Genomic DNA, 15,603 nt, shown 5'->3' with positions numbered 1-15,603 from the left:
ACAGGATACTATACATGTATAAAAAGTATGAATTTTACAATTAAATTTGAATTTCAAAGCTGGTTATTTCACTGACTAGTTAAATTGAATTTTGGGAAGGTTCTTAACATTATTCTCAGATTCTTCATCTTTAAAACTGGTGTAATTGCTGGGCGCGGTGGCTTCCACCTGTAATCCAAGCACTTTGGGAGGGAAAAGGGGAGAGGAGCTCTTGAAGTCAGCAGTTCAAGACTAGCTTGAACAAGGGCTAGATTCTTTCTTTACACGAATTGGAAAAAATTAGGTGGGCATGGTTGGCACACACCTGTAATTCCAGCTACTTGGAAGGCTGAGCCCAGGAAGTTGAGGTTGCAGTGAGCTATGATGATGCCACTGCACTCTATCTCAGGCAAGAGAGCAAGGCTTTGTTTCAAAACAAAACAAAAGAACTGGTGTAATAATTACGTGCTTTACAGTACTATTTTAAGGATTAAATGTGACAAGAAACAGTATATAAAGCACATTTGGCAATTTGGCATATGGCAGGTTTTCAAAGTAAATTCCCTTCTTCACCTCTTTCTACCTCAATAAAAGTTACCTTTTTTCTCATTCATAAATAGCATTTCTAGCCAGGCACGGTGGCTCACTCCTGTAATCCTAGCACTCTGAGAGGCTGAGGCAGGTGGATTGCTTGAGCTCAGGATCATCCTGAGCAAGAGTGAGACCCCATCTCTACAAAAACTAGAAAAACTAGCTGGGCGTTGTAGAGGCGACTGAAGTCCCAGCTAAATGAGAGGCTGAAGCAAGAGGATTGCTTGAGCCCAAGAGTCTGAAGTTGCTGAGAGCTATGACGCCACTGTACTCTACTGAGGGTGACAAAGTGAGGCCCTATCTCAACAACAAAAAAACAAACAAACAAAAAAAACAATAAACAAACAAACCCCCAAAACCAAATAGCGTTTCATGTATTCTTTTTTTTTTTTTTTTTTTGTAGAGACAGAGTCTCACTTTATGGCCCTTGGTAGAGTGCCGTGGCATCACACAGCTCACAGCAACCTCCAACTCCTGGGCTTAAGCGATTCTCTTGCCTCAGTCTCCCGAGTAGCTGGGACTACAGGCACCAGCCACAACGCCCAGCTATTTTCATGTATTCTTAAGATACATTTTTGCATTCTGTTACTCTTCTATAAATTAATAGTGCTATTTAAGACACTGGGTCTTAGGCTGACCAGCTGCCTTTATTTAAATTATTTCTATATATCTCCTCTCCCTCCTAAATAAAGTTCCTTGAGGATAAGGACAGTGTTTTATTCATCTTCTGGCCACTTAGTCCACACATAATTTATGCTCAATAGGCACTGTTGTATGAAAAGAAGTCCTCCCACAGAACCATGAATAGTACTTATACAGAGTGCAGGTATGTGGAAGATGGATCCCAACCAGGACAGTAACAAAGGGACACAGTGTGACTATTGCAAGGGGAAATGGAAAGGCAAGAAATAAAAATCGTATATTATAAATACTGCATTTAATACATAGATATGTATAAATTATAGAATGTATCACTCTAATTTTTAAAATATGTATAAATTATAAATTCACATAGAATTATAAAATATGTATATGATACATTCATATAAAATGTATACTGATACAGTAATTTTCCCTAGACATGGCACTGGGTAAAAATAAAGGCATAAATAAGTCACTGAAAATGTGTCATATAATCATAGCATATTCAAATAACATTTATAAATAACGGCATTCAACTTACAGTATAACAGTATCTTCCCTTGAGGTAATATAGAAAGGGTTCTTCAGGTAAAAGTTGGATTGCTATTTCTAAATGCTCCTGAAAGAAACATATAAAGGAAAAGTCATCTCCCAAGTCTCAGATGTTGTTGGATGAAACTATGCCAAAGGCTAACAAACTCAAAAGTGGTTTTGAAATGTTGTCTCATTCCCCACCCCATCCCTATCATTAATACATCACAATCATTGTTATCAATAATTCGATTATCAAAAAGGACTGGTTGCCCATCAACTCATGAGTGGATTAATAAACTGTGGTGTATGTATACCGTAGAATGCTATTCAACCATAAAAAGATGGAGACTTTGAGTCTTTTGTATTTACCTGGATGGATTTGGAAAACATTTTCCTAAGTAAATTATCTCAAGAATGGAAATGCAAGGATTCCACGTACACAATACTATTGTTGAAACTAGTAGATCAACAACCATAGGACCACATGAGAGAAAAACATAAATTCAAGAAGGGAGAAGGGGATGTAGGGAAGAAGGATTGGTAAGCTCCCACCTAATAGGTCCAATGTAGGGCTATATGGTACACCTCCTGGGTGAAGGAAATCACCTGCAACTCGGACATTACCTTACAAACGCAAACAACATAACCTAATTGTATGTACCCTCATATTGATCCTAAATTTAAAAAAAAAAAAAAAAAAGATTGCTTCTAACTACAACCAGAACTGTGACTATGAAAGGTTATGTATAATTTAAAGCCAACATGTTGCAATAAAAGTAGAAAATACCAAACTCAAATATTTGTCTGCCCATGACTTGCCTAGCTGATACTTACTGAATCAGAAGCTGAGTTTATAGATATCAAATGACATGGAATAGGGTGTAATGAAAGAAAAATAACAGAACTCAGAGGAATAGATTCCTCTGGCATTATCAAAATGGTTATAAGGAACTCTTTACTTGTCCCTGTCATTATTGACCCCAAGGGATTATTTATTGGGCTACTATAACTAGAAGTAAATAATAAATCATGTATATGTATTAAACTGAAAAACATATCAACAGATTTATAAATTTAAAGACATTATTAAAATCAATTTTTTTAAATTCATTCCCTCCTTAAGAAATAAAAATATAAATAAAAATTTCATGACTTCCACTAATGTAATTGAAAATAAAAATAAATACTATGCCTAAAATAAAGTCGAAGGTAATTTTAGAGTAAGCTTTTGCACAAAATTTCTCATCTCCCTCAAATCTTCCTGGAAATGCTGCATTAGTAGAATAGTTTATCTCCTGGATTATTTACTTTTCTCCATTGGGAGTATATAATTTACATAATTATTTGACTACAAATTAGGTACAGTATTTGTTCAGCTTATTTACTCTAAAAATGAGGCTATGCTATTTTTCACATGTGGATTACTTATTTTGTTTACCTATCATGGTAAATTTAAGCCCTGGATTGGTCAAGTCCACATGCAGAGGTTGTTAACTACTTGGTCCCAGCCACACTTATGATGTTGGTTAACTCATGACCAAAATGCTAATACTCTACCTTTGAAACAAATAATATTACTTTGAGACATCATTCAGGATATGGAATAATAATAATCTTTAATTACCCAAGTGGTTTGATTCTTTTTGTGGCAGTACTATTTAAAGAGTACCATTTCATTTCCTGTTTTAAAAATAAAACAAAATAAGTTCTAGCTTACTTTTAAAATAATCTAATTTCTACCTATTAATGGAACGTATAGCTACAGTTAAGCTTTCTTTAAATGATGAGAAGTACCTGGAAGAGCTGTCCATAGTTGATTTTGTTTTGTAAGCCCTCAAACTCAGATACATAGCCACACAAAACTGCATACCTGAAAAGAATAAAAACAATGGCTATTGTATAAATTTTTAATCAAGTATCACCAAAGCATAACATTAAAAAAACTCTAAGAATTCATTAATATTTAACAAAAGTATTTATATAGATACTGGGGACCTAACAATAAGTACCTGACATTAGCATGAGGCTGCTTTCCTCATTTATAACTGGGACACTAACAATACTTTACATGTATGTTGCGAGGGTAAATTGAGCTAAAAGAGAGAATGAGGTTAGAGAATTGGCTGGCATGTATGGAGTTTGAATAAATGTTACCTGCCACTATCATTGGCATTATTAACACCAAAGTCAAAAAGCTCTAGGAAAGTCTAATCACATAAGTATTAAATTGAAAAGCATGTCAGATTTATAAATTTAAAAAACATTATTGAAACCAATCTTTTAAATATTATTCTCTCATTAAAAAATAAAAAATAATATTATGACTTCCATTAGTGTCATTGAAAATAAAAACAAATATCATGACTAAAACAAAATAAAGTCAAAGATAATTTTAGAGTTAGCTTTTTCACAAAATTCTTCATCTCTCTCAAATCTTCCTGGAAACACTGCATTGCTAGAATAATGTATCCCATGGATTATTTACTTTTTTTTCTATAGGGAATACAAAATTTACATAAATAATTATATGATTTGCTTATTTGCTCTAAAATTTTCACAGAGTGTTTCTATGTGGAAGTGTTCAGAGTATTTTAGATTACTTTTGTCTGAGGCAAACTATTCATTTGCCTAAATATTTCAAGAGTAGGTAGTATTTTCACTTGCACTGCCATAGTAACTGAGATGAAAATAGAATCGTGGAGGTTATTTTGATGGATTCTATAAATAAGCATAACTTATTCATATAAAAAATGAAATTAACAATTTTCTTCACTTGAAACAAGACTATTTCTGGGCACAAAAGATGACATAATTCACACCACCTGTACACAACCAATAAAATGGCCACTAGTCAGTTATAACTTTTTGATCTCTCAATTTTTAGTTTATACATATTCAATAGAACCTGCTACATTAAGCAAGACAAACAACTATAAAACCTATTAAAAATGACCTTACAACTTAACTAAATTAGGATATACAAGCGGTTCTCCACCTGTGGGTTGCGACCCACAGGAACTGTATTAAAGGGTCATGGCATTAGGAAGGTTGAGAACCACTGGGATATACTATTACTCACAAATTCTAAAATCAGGCTGACTTTCATGTACTTCTCTACAACCAATAAAAATCTTTCCAGAGATTGTACACTTAAGAAAGGCAGATTAAGAGAAAAAGACTCTACAGCTCCTTTGTGAAAACTGCCATGGATGCCTCAGACCTCACTATGTATTTTTTTTTTAAATTAACAAATTTTACTTTTTAGAGCACTTTTAGATTCATAGCAAAAATAAGAACCCTCAAAAAGTTCCCATATACCTTCTGTCGCAAAAATACATACAATCTCCCCGCTATCAACATTCCACACCATGGTGACACATTTATTAAAATCAGTGAACCTACATCGACAAATCGGTACCCAAAGTCCATAGCTTACACTAGGGTTGACACTTGAAGATACACATTCCAGGGGTTTTGACAAATGTATAATGACATGTATCCACAACTGAAATATCTTACAGATAGTTTCACTGCTCTAAAAGTCCTCATCCTATTCATCCCTCCCTTTCTCCAACCCTGATGATCACTCACTTATCCTTTCACCATTTCCATAGCTTAGCAGTTTTCAGAATGTCATATAATTGAAATCACACAGTACACTGCCTTTTCAGACTGGTTGCCTTCACATAGTAATACGCATGTGAGTTTCTTCCATGTCTTTTCATGATTTAACAGCTCTTTTTTGTGTGCTGAACAAATTCCATTGTCTGGATGTACCACAGTTTATTTAACCATTCATCTACTGAAGGACATCTTGCTTGCTTCCAAGTTTTGGCAGTTATGAATAAATCTGCTAAAAACATTTATGTGCAGATTTTTACATGGCCATAAGTTTTCAATTTGGGGTAATTACCAAGGAGTGTGATTGCTGGATCCTACAGTAAGAGTATGTTTAGTTTTGTAAGAAACTGCCAAACTGTCTTCCAAAATGGATGTACTATTTTATATTCTCACAAGCAAAGAATAGGAGTTCTTCTTGTTAAACATCTTGTCAGTATTTGGTGTTGTCTGTGTTTTGGATTTTGGCCGTTCTAATAGGTGTGTAGTGGTAACTGACTATTATTTTAACTTACAGTTCCCTAATGACATACAATGTTGAACATCTTTCCACATGCTTACTTGCTATCTGTCTATCTTCCAGGGTGAGGTGTCTTGTTCAGGTCTTTTGTCCATTTTTACATTGTATTATTTGTGGTCTTATTGTTGAGTTTAAAGTATTGTTTGTATTTTATATAACAGTCTAGATATGTATTTTACATCTCACAGTCTGTGGTTTATCTTCTCATTCTCTTTACACTGTTTTTCACAGAAGGTTTTAATTTTAATGAATTCAAGTCATTTCTTTTATGGATTGTACTTTTGGTGTTATATCTAAAAAGTCATTGCTGCATCAAGGATCATCTAGGTTTTCTCCTATCTTCTCATCCGGGAGTTTTATAATTTTGCATTTTATATTTAGGTCTATGATCCATTTTGAGTTAATTTGTGTGAAGGATATAAAGTCTAGAGTGCTGTAGCATCATAGCTCATAGCAACCTCAAACTCGTGGGCTCAAGTGATTCTCATGCCTCAGCCTCCCGAGTAGCTGGAACTATAGGCGCCTGCCACAACACCTGGCTATTTTTAGAGATGAGGTCTCGTTCTTGCTCAGGCTGGTCTTGAACCCATGAGCTCAGAAAATCCACCTGCCTCAGCCACCCAGAGTGCTGGGATTATAGGTGTGAGCCATGGTGCCTGGCCCTAGATTTATTCTTTTTGCATGTGGATGTCCAATTGTTCCAGTACTTTTTATTGAAAAGACTATTTTTGTTTCGTTGCATTGCCTTTGTTTTCTTGTCGAGGATCAGTTGACTATATTTTATGTGGGTATATTTCTGGGAATCCTATTCTATTCCAATGATCCATCTGTCCTTTTTTTTTTTTTTTTTTTTTTTGCTAATACCATACTGTCTTGATTACTATAGGTTCATAGGAAGTTTTGAAGTTGAGTAGTGTCAGTCCTCCAACTTTATTCTTCTCCTTCAATATTGAGTTTGGCCTTTTGCCAAAATAAGCGTTGAAATTTTGATTTAGATTGCATTAAATCTACAGATCAAGTTGAAAAAAACTAACATCTTGACAATACTGAGTCTTTCTAACCATGAACATGGACCATCTTTCCATTGTTTTTAGTTCTTCTTTGATCATTCATCAGAATTTTGCAGTTTTCCCCACACGGACTTTGTAAATATTTTGTTAGTATTTTTACCTGTGTATTTCAAAGTTTTGGTGCTAATGTAAATGGTGATATGGTTTTAACTGCAAACTCCACTTCTTCATTGCTGGTATACAAGAAAGTGATTGATTTTTGTACGTTAATCTTGTATACTATAACCTTGCTATAATTGCTTAATTCTAAGAACATTTTTGTTGATTCTTTTTGAATTTTCTACAAAGACAATCATGTTACCTGAAAAATATATTTATTTCTTTCCTTTTAATTTGCAAACCTTTTCTTTTCTTGTCTTACTGTAGTAGCTATAAATTTTAGGACAATGCTAGAAAGCAGGGATGAAAGGGGAATCCTTGCCTTATTTCTGATCTGAGTTTCTTCACGTGGGAAATTAAGTTTTGTGATAGATCCTGGTTTATAGTTTTCATATAATGTCTTTATTTGGTTTTAGTATTAGGGTAATTCTAGCCTCCCAGAATAAGTGGGAAGTATAGCCTTTGCTTTTATTTTCTGGAAAAGATTGTAAAGTATTGGTATAATTTCTTCTTTAAATATTTGGTAGAATTTACCAGTGAACTCATCTGGGCCTGGTGCTTTCTATTTTGGAACATTATTAATTATTTTATTTCTTTAATACACATAGGTCTATTCAAATAATCTATTCACCTTGTTCTTTTGAAATGCTCTCAGCTACTCTGTTCTATCATTCCACCCAAAGAGTTCCAGATTAGAGAGTAATTCCTATTCTTCCAAATTCCACACAAACATTTCCCCAAACTCTCAATTTTTGTTATTGTCATTATCACTGTGTCATTTATTTGGTCTTAAAACCTGGGGCTACTTTCTATCTAAATACCTTTTTATTTTTTTAAAATAGCTTTAGATTTTCAGAAAAGTTGTCATAGTACAGACAGTTCCCATACACACTACACCTTGGTTTTCCCGTTGTTAACATCTTATACTACAGTACATTTGTCATAATTGTACCAATATTCATACATGAATATTGTCATGTTTGTACATTAGTCAACACTGATACACAACTATCACAATGAATCAACATTAATACACTATTAACTAAGCTCAGGAATTTATTCAAATGTCCAACAATTTTCCCTAATGTCCTCGGTCATTTTTGATACCCGGTCTCTGTCCTTCCCCTCCATATTTATTGCGTTTCATTCACAATTTGTTAGTATTTTTTCAATTATTTTGAATTCCTATTGTCATCCATCATATACCTCATTCCTGCTAATTTTGTGTTATCTGCAACTTATATAAGCATACCTTCTATATCTTTATCTACTGACGAAACCACTGAATGACTGGGATTTCAGTTATAGATCTGGCCCTAGAATCACCCCCAGAAGGACAATGATCTGTAGAATAACTGAGGCTCAAAAGCTCAGTCAGTATGGGTAGTCCAGCAGCTTGCTCACATTCCTACTTCTTGTCCAAAGAATGTTATGAAGGAACTTGCCTCAATGCCTTGCTTAAATCCAGATATATTAGGCCAATTTCCATACTCTATCTATTAACAAGGAAATAAAAAACAGATCGTGTCACATTTTTAGAAAAATCTATGTTGGGTCTACTTGAATTTACTTCCTCATCTAAAGATTCACAAAACAAGCCAACTACCTGTTTGTGTTTCTTTCTGGAATCAAAGAAATAGATGCTGTGTTCACTGGTCTACAGTGGTGGAATTAATCTTCTATTTTTGGAAAATTGGAACAACTTATGCACATCTCTAGGCTTTTACTTTGCTCTCTCAACACAGTCTCCCCAAGCTACTCTGAGTGAAGGGGAAAAAAGGAAAAAGCATGATTTAGACATACCATTATCTAAAACATTTAGGTAAAAGGGAGTGTTCTATATTTTATAATCTTTTCAAAACCAACTTCTTTAAAGTCTGAAGTATTGTTTATCTTTTTGCATCTCTCAAAGCTCACTTGCCTACTATCTTCCAAAGGATCTTCTCTTCTTTTCTTTCGATCAGTTCTACCTGTGTGTGTGTGCATGTGTGTGCCGTTTTATATATTGCTCATTTAAAAAATAATGTTTCATTTCTCAAATTCTCAGGTCAATGGGAACTCTGAAGAAAGTTAGTTCAGAATGTGGTGTATTATCTCCATCTAGAGGTCATTCTAACTATACATAATTTGACAAGAACATTGTACTTTTTTGGCAATGTCATTGATTATAACCTTAATAATTGAGTATAATATTGTTTTAACAACTACTAAAAAAATTCCATTAATTTCCCTTTAATATTTTTGATTCAGCATCATGCCATTTATGCTGTGAGAAAGCAGAAGTAGCATGCACTATAACAGAAAGAAGACTGAGCATTTGAAAATATAGAATCTGGGTTCTAGTTTCTGTTTTCCATGTGCAAACACACATACATGCTGTGCTTTGCTCATGCCATCCATAAAGTGGAAACAGGCCATTCTGAGAATTACCCGCTGTAAGGCATGTGGATGTAATTTGCAAACGGTAGAGCATAACAAATATGTAAGACATTACTTATAATTAAGGTTAGGCCTATTTGGCTAACAAACTGCAAATCCATTGGTAACTTTATTCTCTTGATTTTAGAAGTATTTTTGGCCAGCATTACAAAGATTAACAGAACTTTATAGAAAGCTTATGCAGCCAGAAAGATACAGAGCAATTTCATTTTGGAAAAGATGAAGATGATGTTTTTCAATCATTCCCAAATATTAACCCTTTATGAAAATTATCCTTTATGATTAAATCTTTTGTTTCAAAGTGAAGGCTTATAATAATCATATAACACTGTAAACCATGGGTCTGCAAACTTTTGCTGTAGGGCCAGATAGTAAACATTTTAGGCTTTGAGGCCAGATAGTCTCCTTTGTAACTCCTTAACTCTATTGCTGTACACAAATGCATGGGTGTGGCTAGGCTCCAAGAAAACTTCATTTACAAAAACAAGCAGTCTAACAATCTGCAGGCCATAGTTTGTTATTCATGCTAAATAAATGAGAAAATGTTTTAGTGACATACTAATAAATTCAATCTTAACATGTGGAAAAAGATACAGCAGAATAAGATTTTTTCTCAACATTTTATTACAGTTAATTATATTCACTTCACCTAAATTTCACCCACTGTTTCTCAAGTCAACATCTAAATTTCTTTCTTTCTTTCTTTTTTTTTTTTTTAATCACCTTAAACCTCTACTATTTAAGGAATGGGAACTTTTGCATTCAGTAGGACATAATATATCCTCAGAATTAGGATTAAATTGACATTTAAATTTATTAAAGTTCTATTAGAACTTTAACTGATAAGATTTAAATTAAAAACTGATAACTGAATAAGAAGAAATCATGTGAAACACAATTGGGTCATTACTCTGTGTGTGTTCTGAAGATTTAATCTTAGGGGTAAATCCTATAGTGGTAAACAGGATAATTAGTTCACAATAAAAAATGAAAAAACACGAACACAGGAGAAGTGGCCAAATTAGTGGAAGACAGACTGGAAACCCATTAGGGAGAGCTCTGCATAATCTAGCCTCACAAGAGACAGCTGAAGGTACTTAGGAAGCCCTCAAAGAAAATTCAACATCATTCCTCAATGTAAACCCAACAAAGGAGGAGGATTAACATCAAATATCTTTTTTTGACGTGATTCTTCATGGGTACAGGAAAGAAAGAGGACAGGATGGAAAGAACTGAGGAGGAGGAGGAAGGAGAGGTAAGACAAGCTCAGAGTTCAGAGCAGGACTTGGGTATTCTTTTTGTACTCTAATAGTGTTAGCCAGCCCCCAAACACCTCCAACATCAATGGAGATGGAGAGAGGAAGTATGGCTTGGTCAGTACAAGTTCGTTACAGTTACCACTAAAAGTGGAAGAACAGAAATGCTTTAACACATATGTTAATTTATTAGTATCGGCATTATGTAAATTAGATGATCATGTAAACCTGGCTAAAGCAATAATTGCCAGGACCATGAGGTATTAGGGAAGTGATCCTAAAGATCCTGTACCAGAGCAGCTTCTTTAACAGACTATTCATATTTTGGCACCTGTCCCTTAGAGTTTGGAGACACATACAATGTCACCTGATTCCTGCCCTGGGAAGTTTTAAGCTAGAATTTGTGAGTGGAGCTCCCTCTGCTGATGGCAGAGTGAAGAAACAGATCAGCTTTAGGAAAATGGTTTGTGCTTTTAACATCTTGGTGGGACAAAAATGAGTTTCCTGCACGACTAATGTGGACCTGGGGGAAGGGAACCAATTTGAGGGACGTTTTGCCTAAGAGTACCTCTATGAGGAATAAAATAACACCAAGAAGGGTGGGTTTCTGGAAACCTATGCTCAAGAAAGGTCCTCATACTTTATTACTTCCTAACTTCTGAAGTACCTGTAATGCTGGGGAGAAAAAAAAAATCTAAGGAAATCAAAAAATGTTATGTAAAATATATTCTTATTTATGTTTTGATTTATAATTTATAAAAAAACATTTACATAAATATACAAAGGTCCAAAACACAACATAATTAAGAATAATTTTTTTTGCCCCAAGGATAACTACTTATATTCATCAAACTAATTCTCTTTTGTTTGTGTTTTATATATTATAAATGGTTGCTCCTCAACCTGTAGAATTTGTACACCATGACTCATTAAGATATAATAAATGGCTGATATGCTTTTATTCTCTGAAGCAGTCTTTCTACCTTTTGTTTAGAAACATGGCATCATTTTACTATTTTTTTCAAACAAAATGTTACATTAAATGAGAGTTACAATTCATCATCTTCAAAGACTTGAAAGATTAATTTATAAAATTTTTATCTGGGCATGGTGGCTTATACCCATAATCTTAGCATTCTGAGGGGCTGAGGTGGGAGGAGCTTAGAGGCCAAGAGTTTGAGACCTGCCTGAACCACATAGCAAGACCCTATCTCTACAAAAACTATGAAAAATCAGCCATGCAAGGTGTAGAGTGCCTATAGTCCTAGCTACTTTGGGAGGATTGCAATCTAGCCAAGACAACAGAGAGAGACCCTATGGAAAAAATTGTAAAGGCTCGGCACCTGTAGCTCAGCAGCTAGGGTGCCAGCCACATACACTGGAGCTGGCGGATTCAAATCCAGCCCGGGCCTGCCAAACAACAATGACAACTACAACCAAAAAATAGCCGGGTGTTGTGGCCAGCTACTTGGGAGGCTGAGGCAAGAGAATGGCTTAAGCCCAAGAGTTTGAGGTTGCTGTGAGCTGTAACGCCACAGCACTCTACTGAGGTTGACATAGTGAGACTCTGTCTCAAAAAAAAAAATTATAAAATATTCAATGAAATATGTTAACAAACAAGGACAGTTTCTGCACTACCAACTATACATATTTGTGTCAATAATACTTCAAAAGATCCTTTTTAATTAATAAGTGTATTAGAATTTGAAAGACTTTACATCCTCTATACTTACCACAGATGACAATGTCCATTCAGAGGTGCTCTAGCAATTGCTCTTTCACTTAAAGTTTTGCCTGAAAGATAAAAGAACTTATACTTAGCATCTTCAGGTGACTTGGTAGGAGGCAAATTCTTCAATTAACTTGGTGGTTCCCAAGGTATGGTCCTAAGATCAGACACAACAGCATCACCTGGAAACTTGTAGAAAAGCAACTTTTCAGCCACATACTCTATCACGAATTCTGCTGGTGGGGTCCAGCAATCTGTGTTGCAATAGGCCTCTAATGATTCTGATGAGTGCTCAATTTTGACACCCACTGGACTAACTGGTTTAACCAAAGGCAAGAAAAGTCATTTAGTCGTCACCTAAAAATATAATAGAAATTGTTCTTTGGTAATCCATTCAAACAATTTTACCATGCACTTACTAAGTGCCACACTTTGCCAAAATCTGGGAATAAAACATTGAATAAGACACAGTTCTTGACCTCCATGGGCTCGCGGTTCAGGTGGTTTCAGGTATATGCATATAAACAAATTACATGTGAAACATAAAAGCAAGGCAAAAAGAGTACACAGCAGAGTGCACTGCTCTGTCTAAAGGAGGAAGGGAACGCTTCTCTGAGAAGTTCTGGCCTCCTCATTCACAATAATGAACAGTCTCAGTGACATAAATAATTCTTCTAAATAATTATACTTTTGATTTGTAACTATATAATAATTAATATGTCTAATGGCTTGAGAAATCAAAATGCTTACAAGAGCCAGGCACAGTGGTTCACGTCTGTAATCCTAGCACTTTGGGAGGCTAAGGAGGGTGGATTGCTTGAGCTCAGGAGTTTGAGACCAGCTTGAGCAAGAGTGAGACCCCATCTCTACCAAAATCAAAAAACTAGCCTGGTGTTGTGGTGACACCTATAGTTCCAGCTGCTTGGGAAGCTGAGGCAAGAAGATAGAGTGAGTCAAAGAGTTTGAGGTTGCGATGAGTTATGGTACCATGGCCCTCTACCCAGGGTGACAGAGTGAGACTCTGTCTCAAAAAAATAAAAATCAGAAGGGTGGCGCCTGTGGCTCAAAGGAGTAGGGCATAGGCCCCATATACCGGAGGTGGTGGGTTCAAACCCAGCCCCAGCCCAAAACTGCAAAATAAAAATAAAAATAAAAAGTAAAAACAAGAACAATAACAACAACAAAAAAAACCCAAACAAAAACAAAACAAAATACTTGTAAGAAAACAGACTTGCATTCTGAGAATCTTTCTCAAAAGGGGCCATCTTTTTATACCTTCTTGTTTTCCTCCTCCTTCATTATTATTATTGCCTATCCAAAATGACTTTCTTTTTGTGTGTGTGTGTGTGGTTTTTTGGCCCGGGCTGGGTTTGAACCCGCCACCTCCAGCATATGGGACCGGCACCCTACTCCTTGAGCCACAGGCACCACTCCCAAAATGACTTTCTAAATAAGTAGTTGAGATAATCTTTATAAATAAGGGTGTTTTATACCAAAATCATTCTCCCAATTGTTAATTTCTTAAGTTGACACTCTGTAGCTCTATCCACATTAAAGGAGCAATCCTGTGTAGAAAGCTACATAAATTGGAAAGAATTTAAAAAGCGAAGTATTTTAATAATAACTGATATTATTTAATATATGTGAATCAATATTAGTAATTTTGAAATGAATGATTAAAAACATACTCTTTAAAGTAAAACCATTACAAACTAAATCAACATTTTAGCCACACTGTCAAATGAATGAAACTTTCAGGCCTTAGATATTCTCCCACTGTGGGAATGTAAAGGAAGTTGAGTAGAGTACAAACTGGTTTCATAGTCTCACTTACGCAGCTGAAGACCACAAGGAAAGGTATTTCCCTTAGAGAATTATAATGTGATCTTCTTGAGGAATTCATAGCAATCAATTATGAAAATTATAATGATATTCCTTTAAATATAAGATTCATATTTTATTTGGAACATAAGTTATGATCAAGCATTGTGCTTCAAAAAATGTTATCGTGTTATGGTACACTCACTTTGAGTTTTGTGAAAGAATTCTGCTCTCTCCGGTGATCAAATCTTTCCTTAGCATAGCAATTTCAAACATACTATGAGGAGTAAAAACCTCTGCACTTCTTCCTTCCTCAGGCTGAATGCCAACATTCTTCAATGGCCAGTCTGAATCCCTGCCTTGGTCTCAGCTCCACTGTACTCGGTCATCACCCTTCTGGAGCACTTACTCCTTATACACTGAATTATAACAGCTGTCTCTTTATCCATCTTTTCCACAGAATAAGTCCTTTAGTGTAAAACCATCCTAATTTTCTTGACTACTCTCCCTTCCCTCCCTCCACCACTGTGTTCCTGGACATAGCAATTTTGAATAAATAGTTCTTGAATGGACAAATAAGAGGCCTTCTTCTTAATTTATTTCAATATCTGAGTGAATACATCTGAGGCTTTATTCCTTTTTCTCTGCTACTATACATTCTTCTCTTTGGGGGGGGGATATACATATCCTATTTTAATCCTTTGTTCCATTCTTGTCTTCACATTTTCTCCACCCTTTTCTTTCTTTGCCAATTTACCATCACATACATTAACTCAATTAAACTCCCATTTCATTTAAAAATAAGTCATTTCACCTACAGGAAACTGTTACTTACATAAGAAAGACTTTCCTTCGTCAACCTCTGCCATCAGATTCCCCTTTCTGATCTACACTTTCTCAACACCCTGCACTCTTCTTTAACAATAACTTATTTCAATTTATTTTCTTTATAGGTATGATTATTTGAACAATAGGGCCTCCCCCACAATGCCATTAACATTCTGATAACATGCCTATTTGGCTATCCTTTTCCTACCTGCTACCAGGGTTGGCTTATAAAAGAAATGTGTTTAATATCGATGAATGTTGGAACAGTTTATAGAGATACACTTTGATTTTCTCAGTAGATCTGAAAATAAATCCCTTTGTTCTCTTTCATTATATTTTTATTTACCTTGAAGTTAATATATCTCTTCTCTAGAGTTCTACTTTGGTCTGCAAACTGGATTGCTACAGAAAAACTGCCTCACAAACCTGATGATGAATGTGTAAAAAACTAGGAGAAAATTAGAGTGCAGAGGTCAT

At 35.1% G+C, this 15,603-nt stretch overlaps 2 protein-coding genes across 2 annotated transcripts in view; one reads left to right on the top strand and one right to left on the bottom strand.

Moving 5' to 3' along the window:
• LOC128583691 (cytochrome P450 1B1) overlaps nucleotides 1-15,603 on the top strand; it is a 174,788-nt gene that overhangs the window by 73,952 nt on the left and 85,233 nt on the right.
• RMDN2 (regulator of microtubule dynamics 2) overlaps nucleotides 1-15,603 on the bottom strand; it is a 101,824-nt gene that overhangs the window by 47,487 nt on the left and 38,734 nt on the right. For both annotated transcript variants that reach the window (XM_053588152.1, XM_053588151.1), the window contains exons 5-7: nucleotides 12,482-12,542; nucleotides 3,541-3,616; nucleotides 1,754-1,831 (exon numbers count right to left, since the gene is read on the bottom strand). In XM_053588152.1, coding sequence (XP_053444127.1) covers nucleotides 1,754-1,831; nucleotides 3,541-3,616; nucleotides 12,482-12,542 — 215 coding nt within the window. The remainder of the gene's footprint in view (nucleotides 1-1,753; nucleotides 1,832-3,540; nucleotides 3,617-12,481; nucleotides 12,543-15,603) is intronic.

The sequence above is a fragment of the Nycticebus coucang genome, chromosome 4 (genome assembly GCF_027406575.1).
Source record: "Nycticebus coucang isolate mNycCou1 chromosome 4, mNycCou1.pri, whole genome shotgun sequence".
In the NCBI taxonomy this organism is placed as follows: Eukaryota; Metazoa; Chordata; class Mammalia; order Primates; family Lorisidae; genus Nycticebus; species Nycticebus coucang.
The sequence above is the reverse complement of the archived record's forward strand: the minus strand, read 5'-3'. Positions and strand labels throughout refer to the sequence as shown.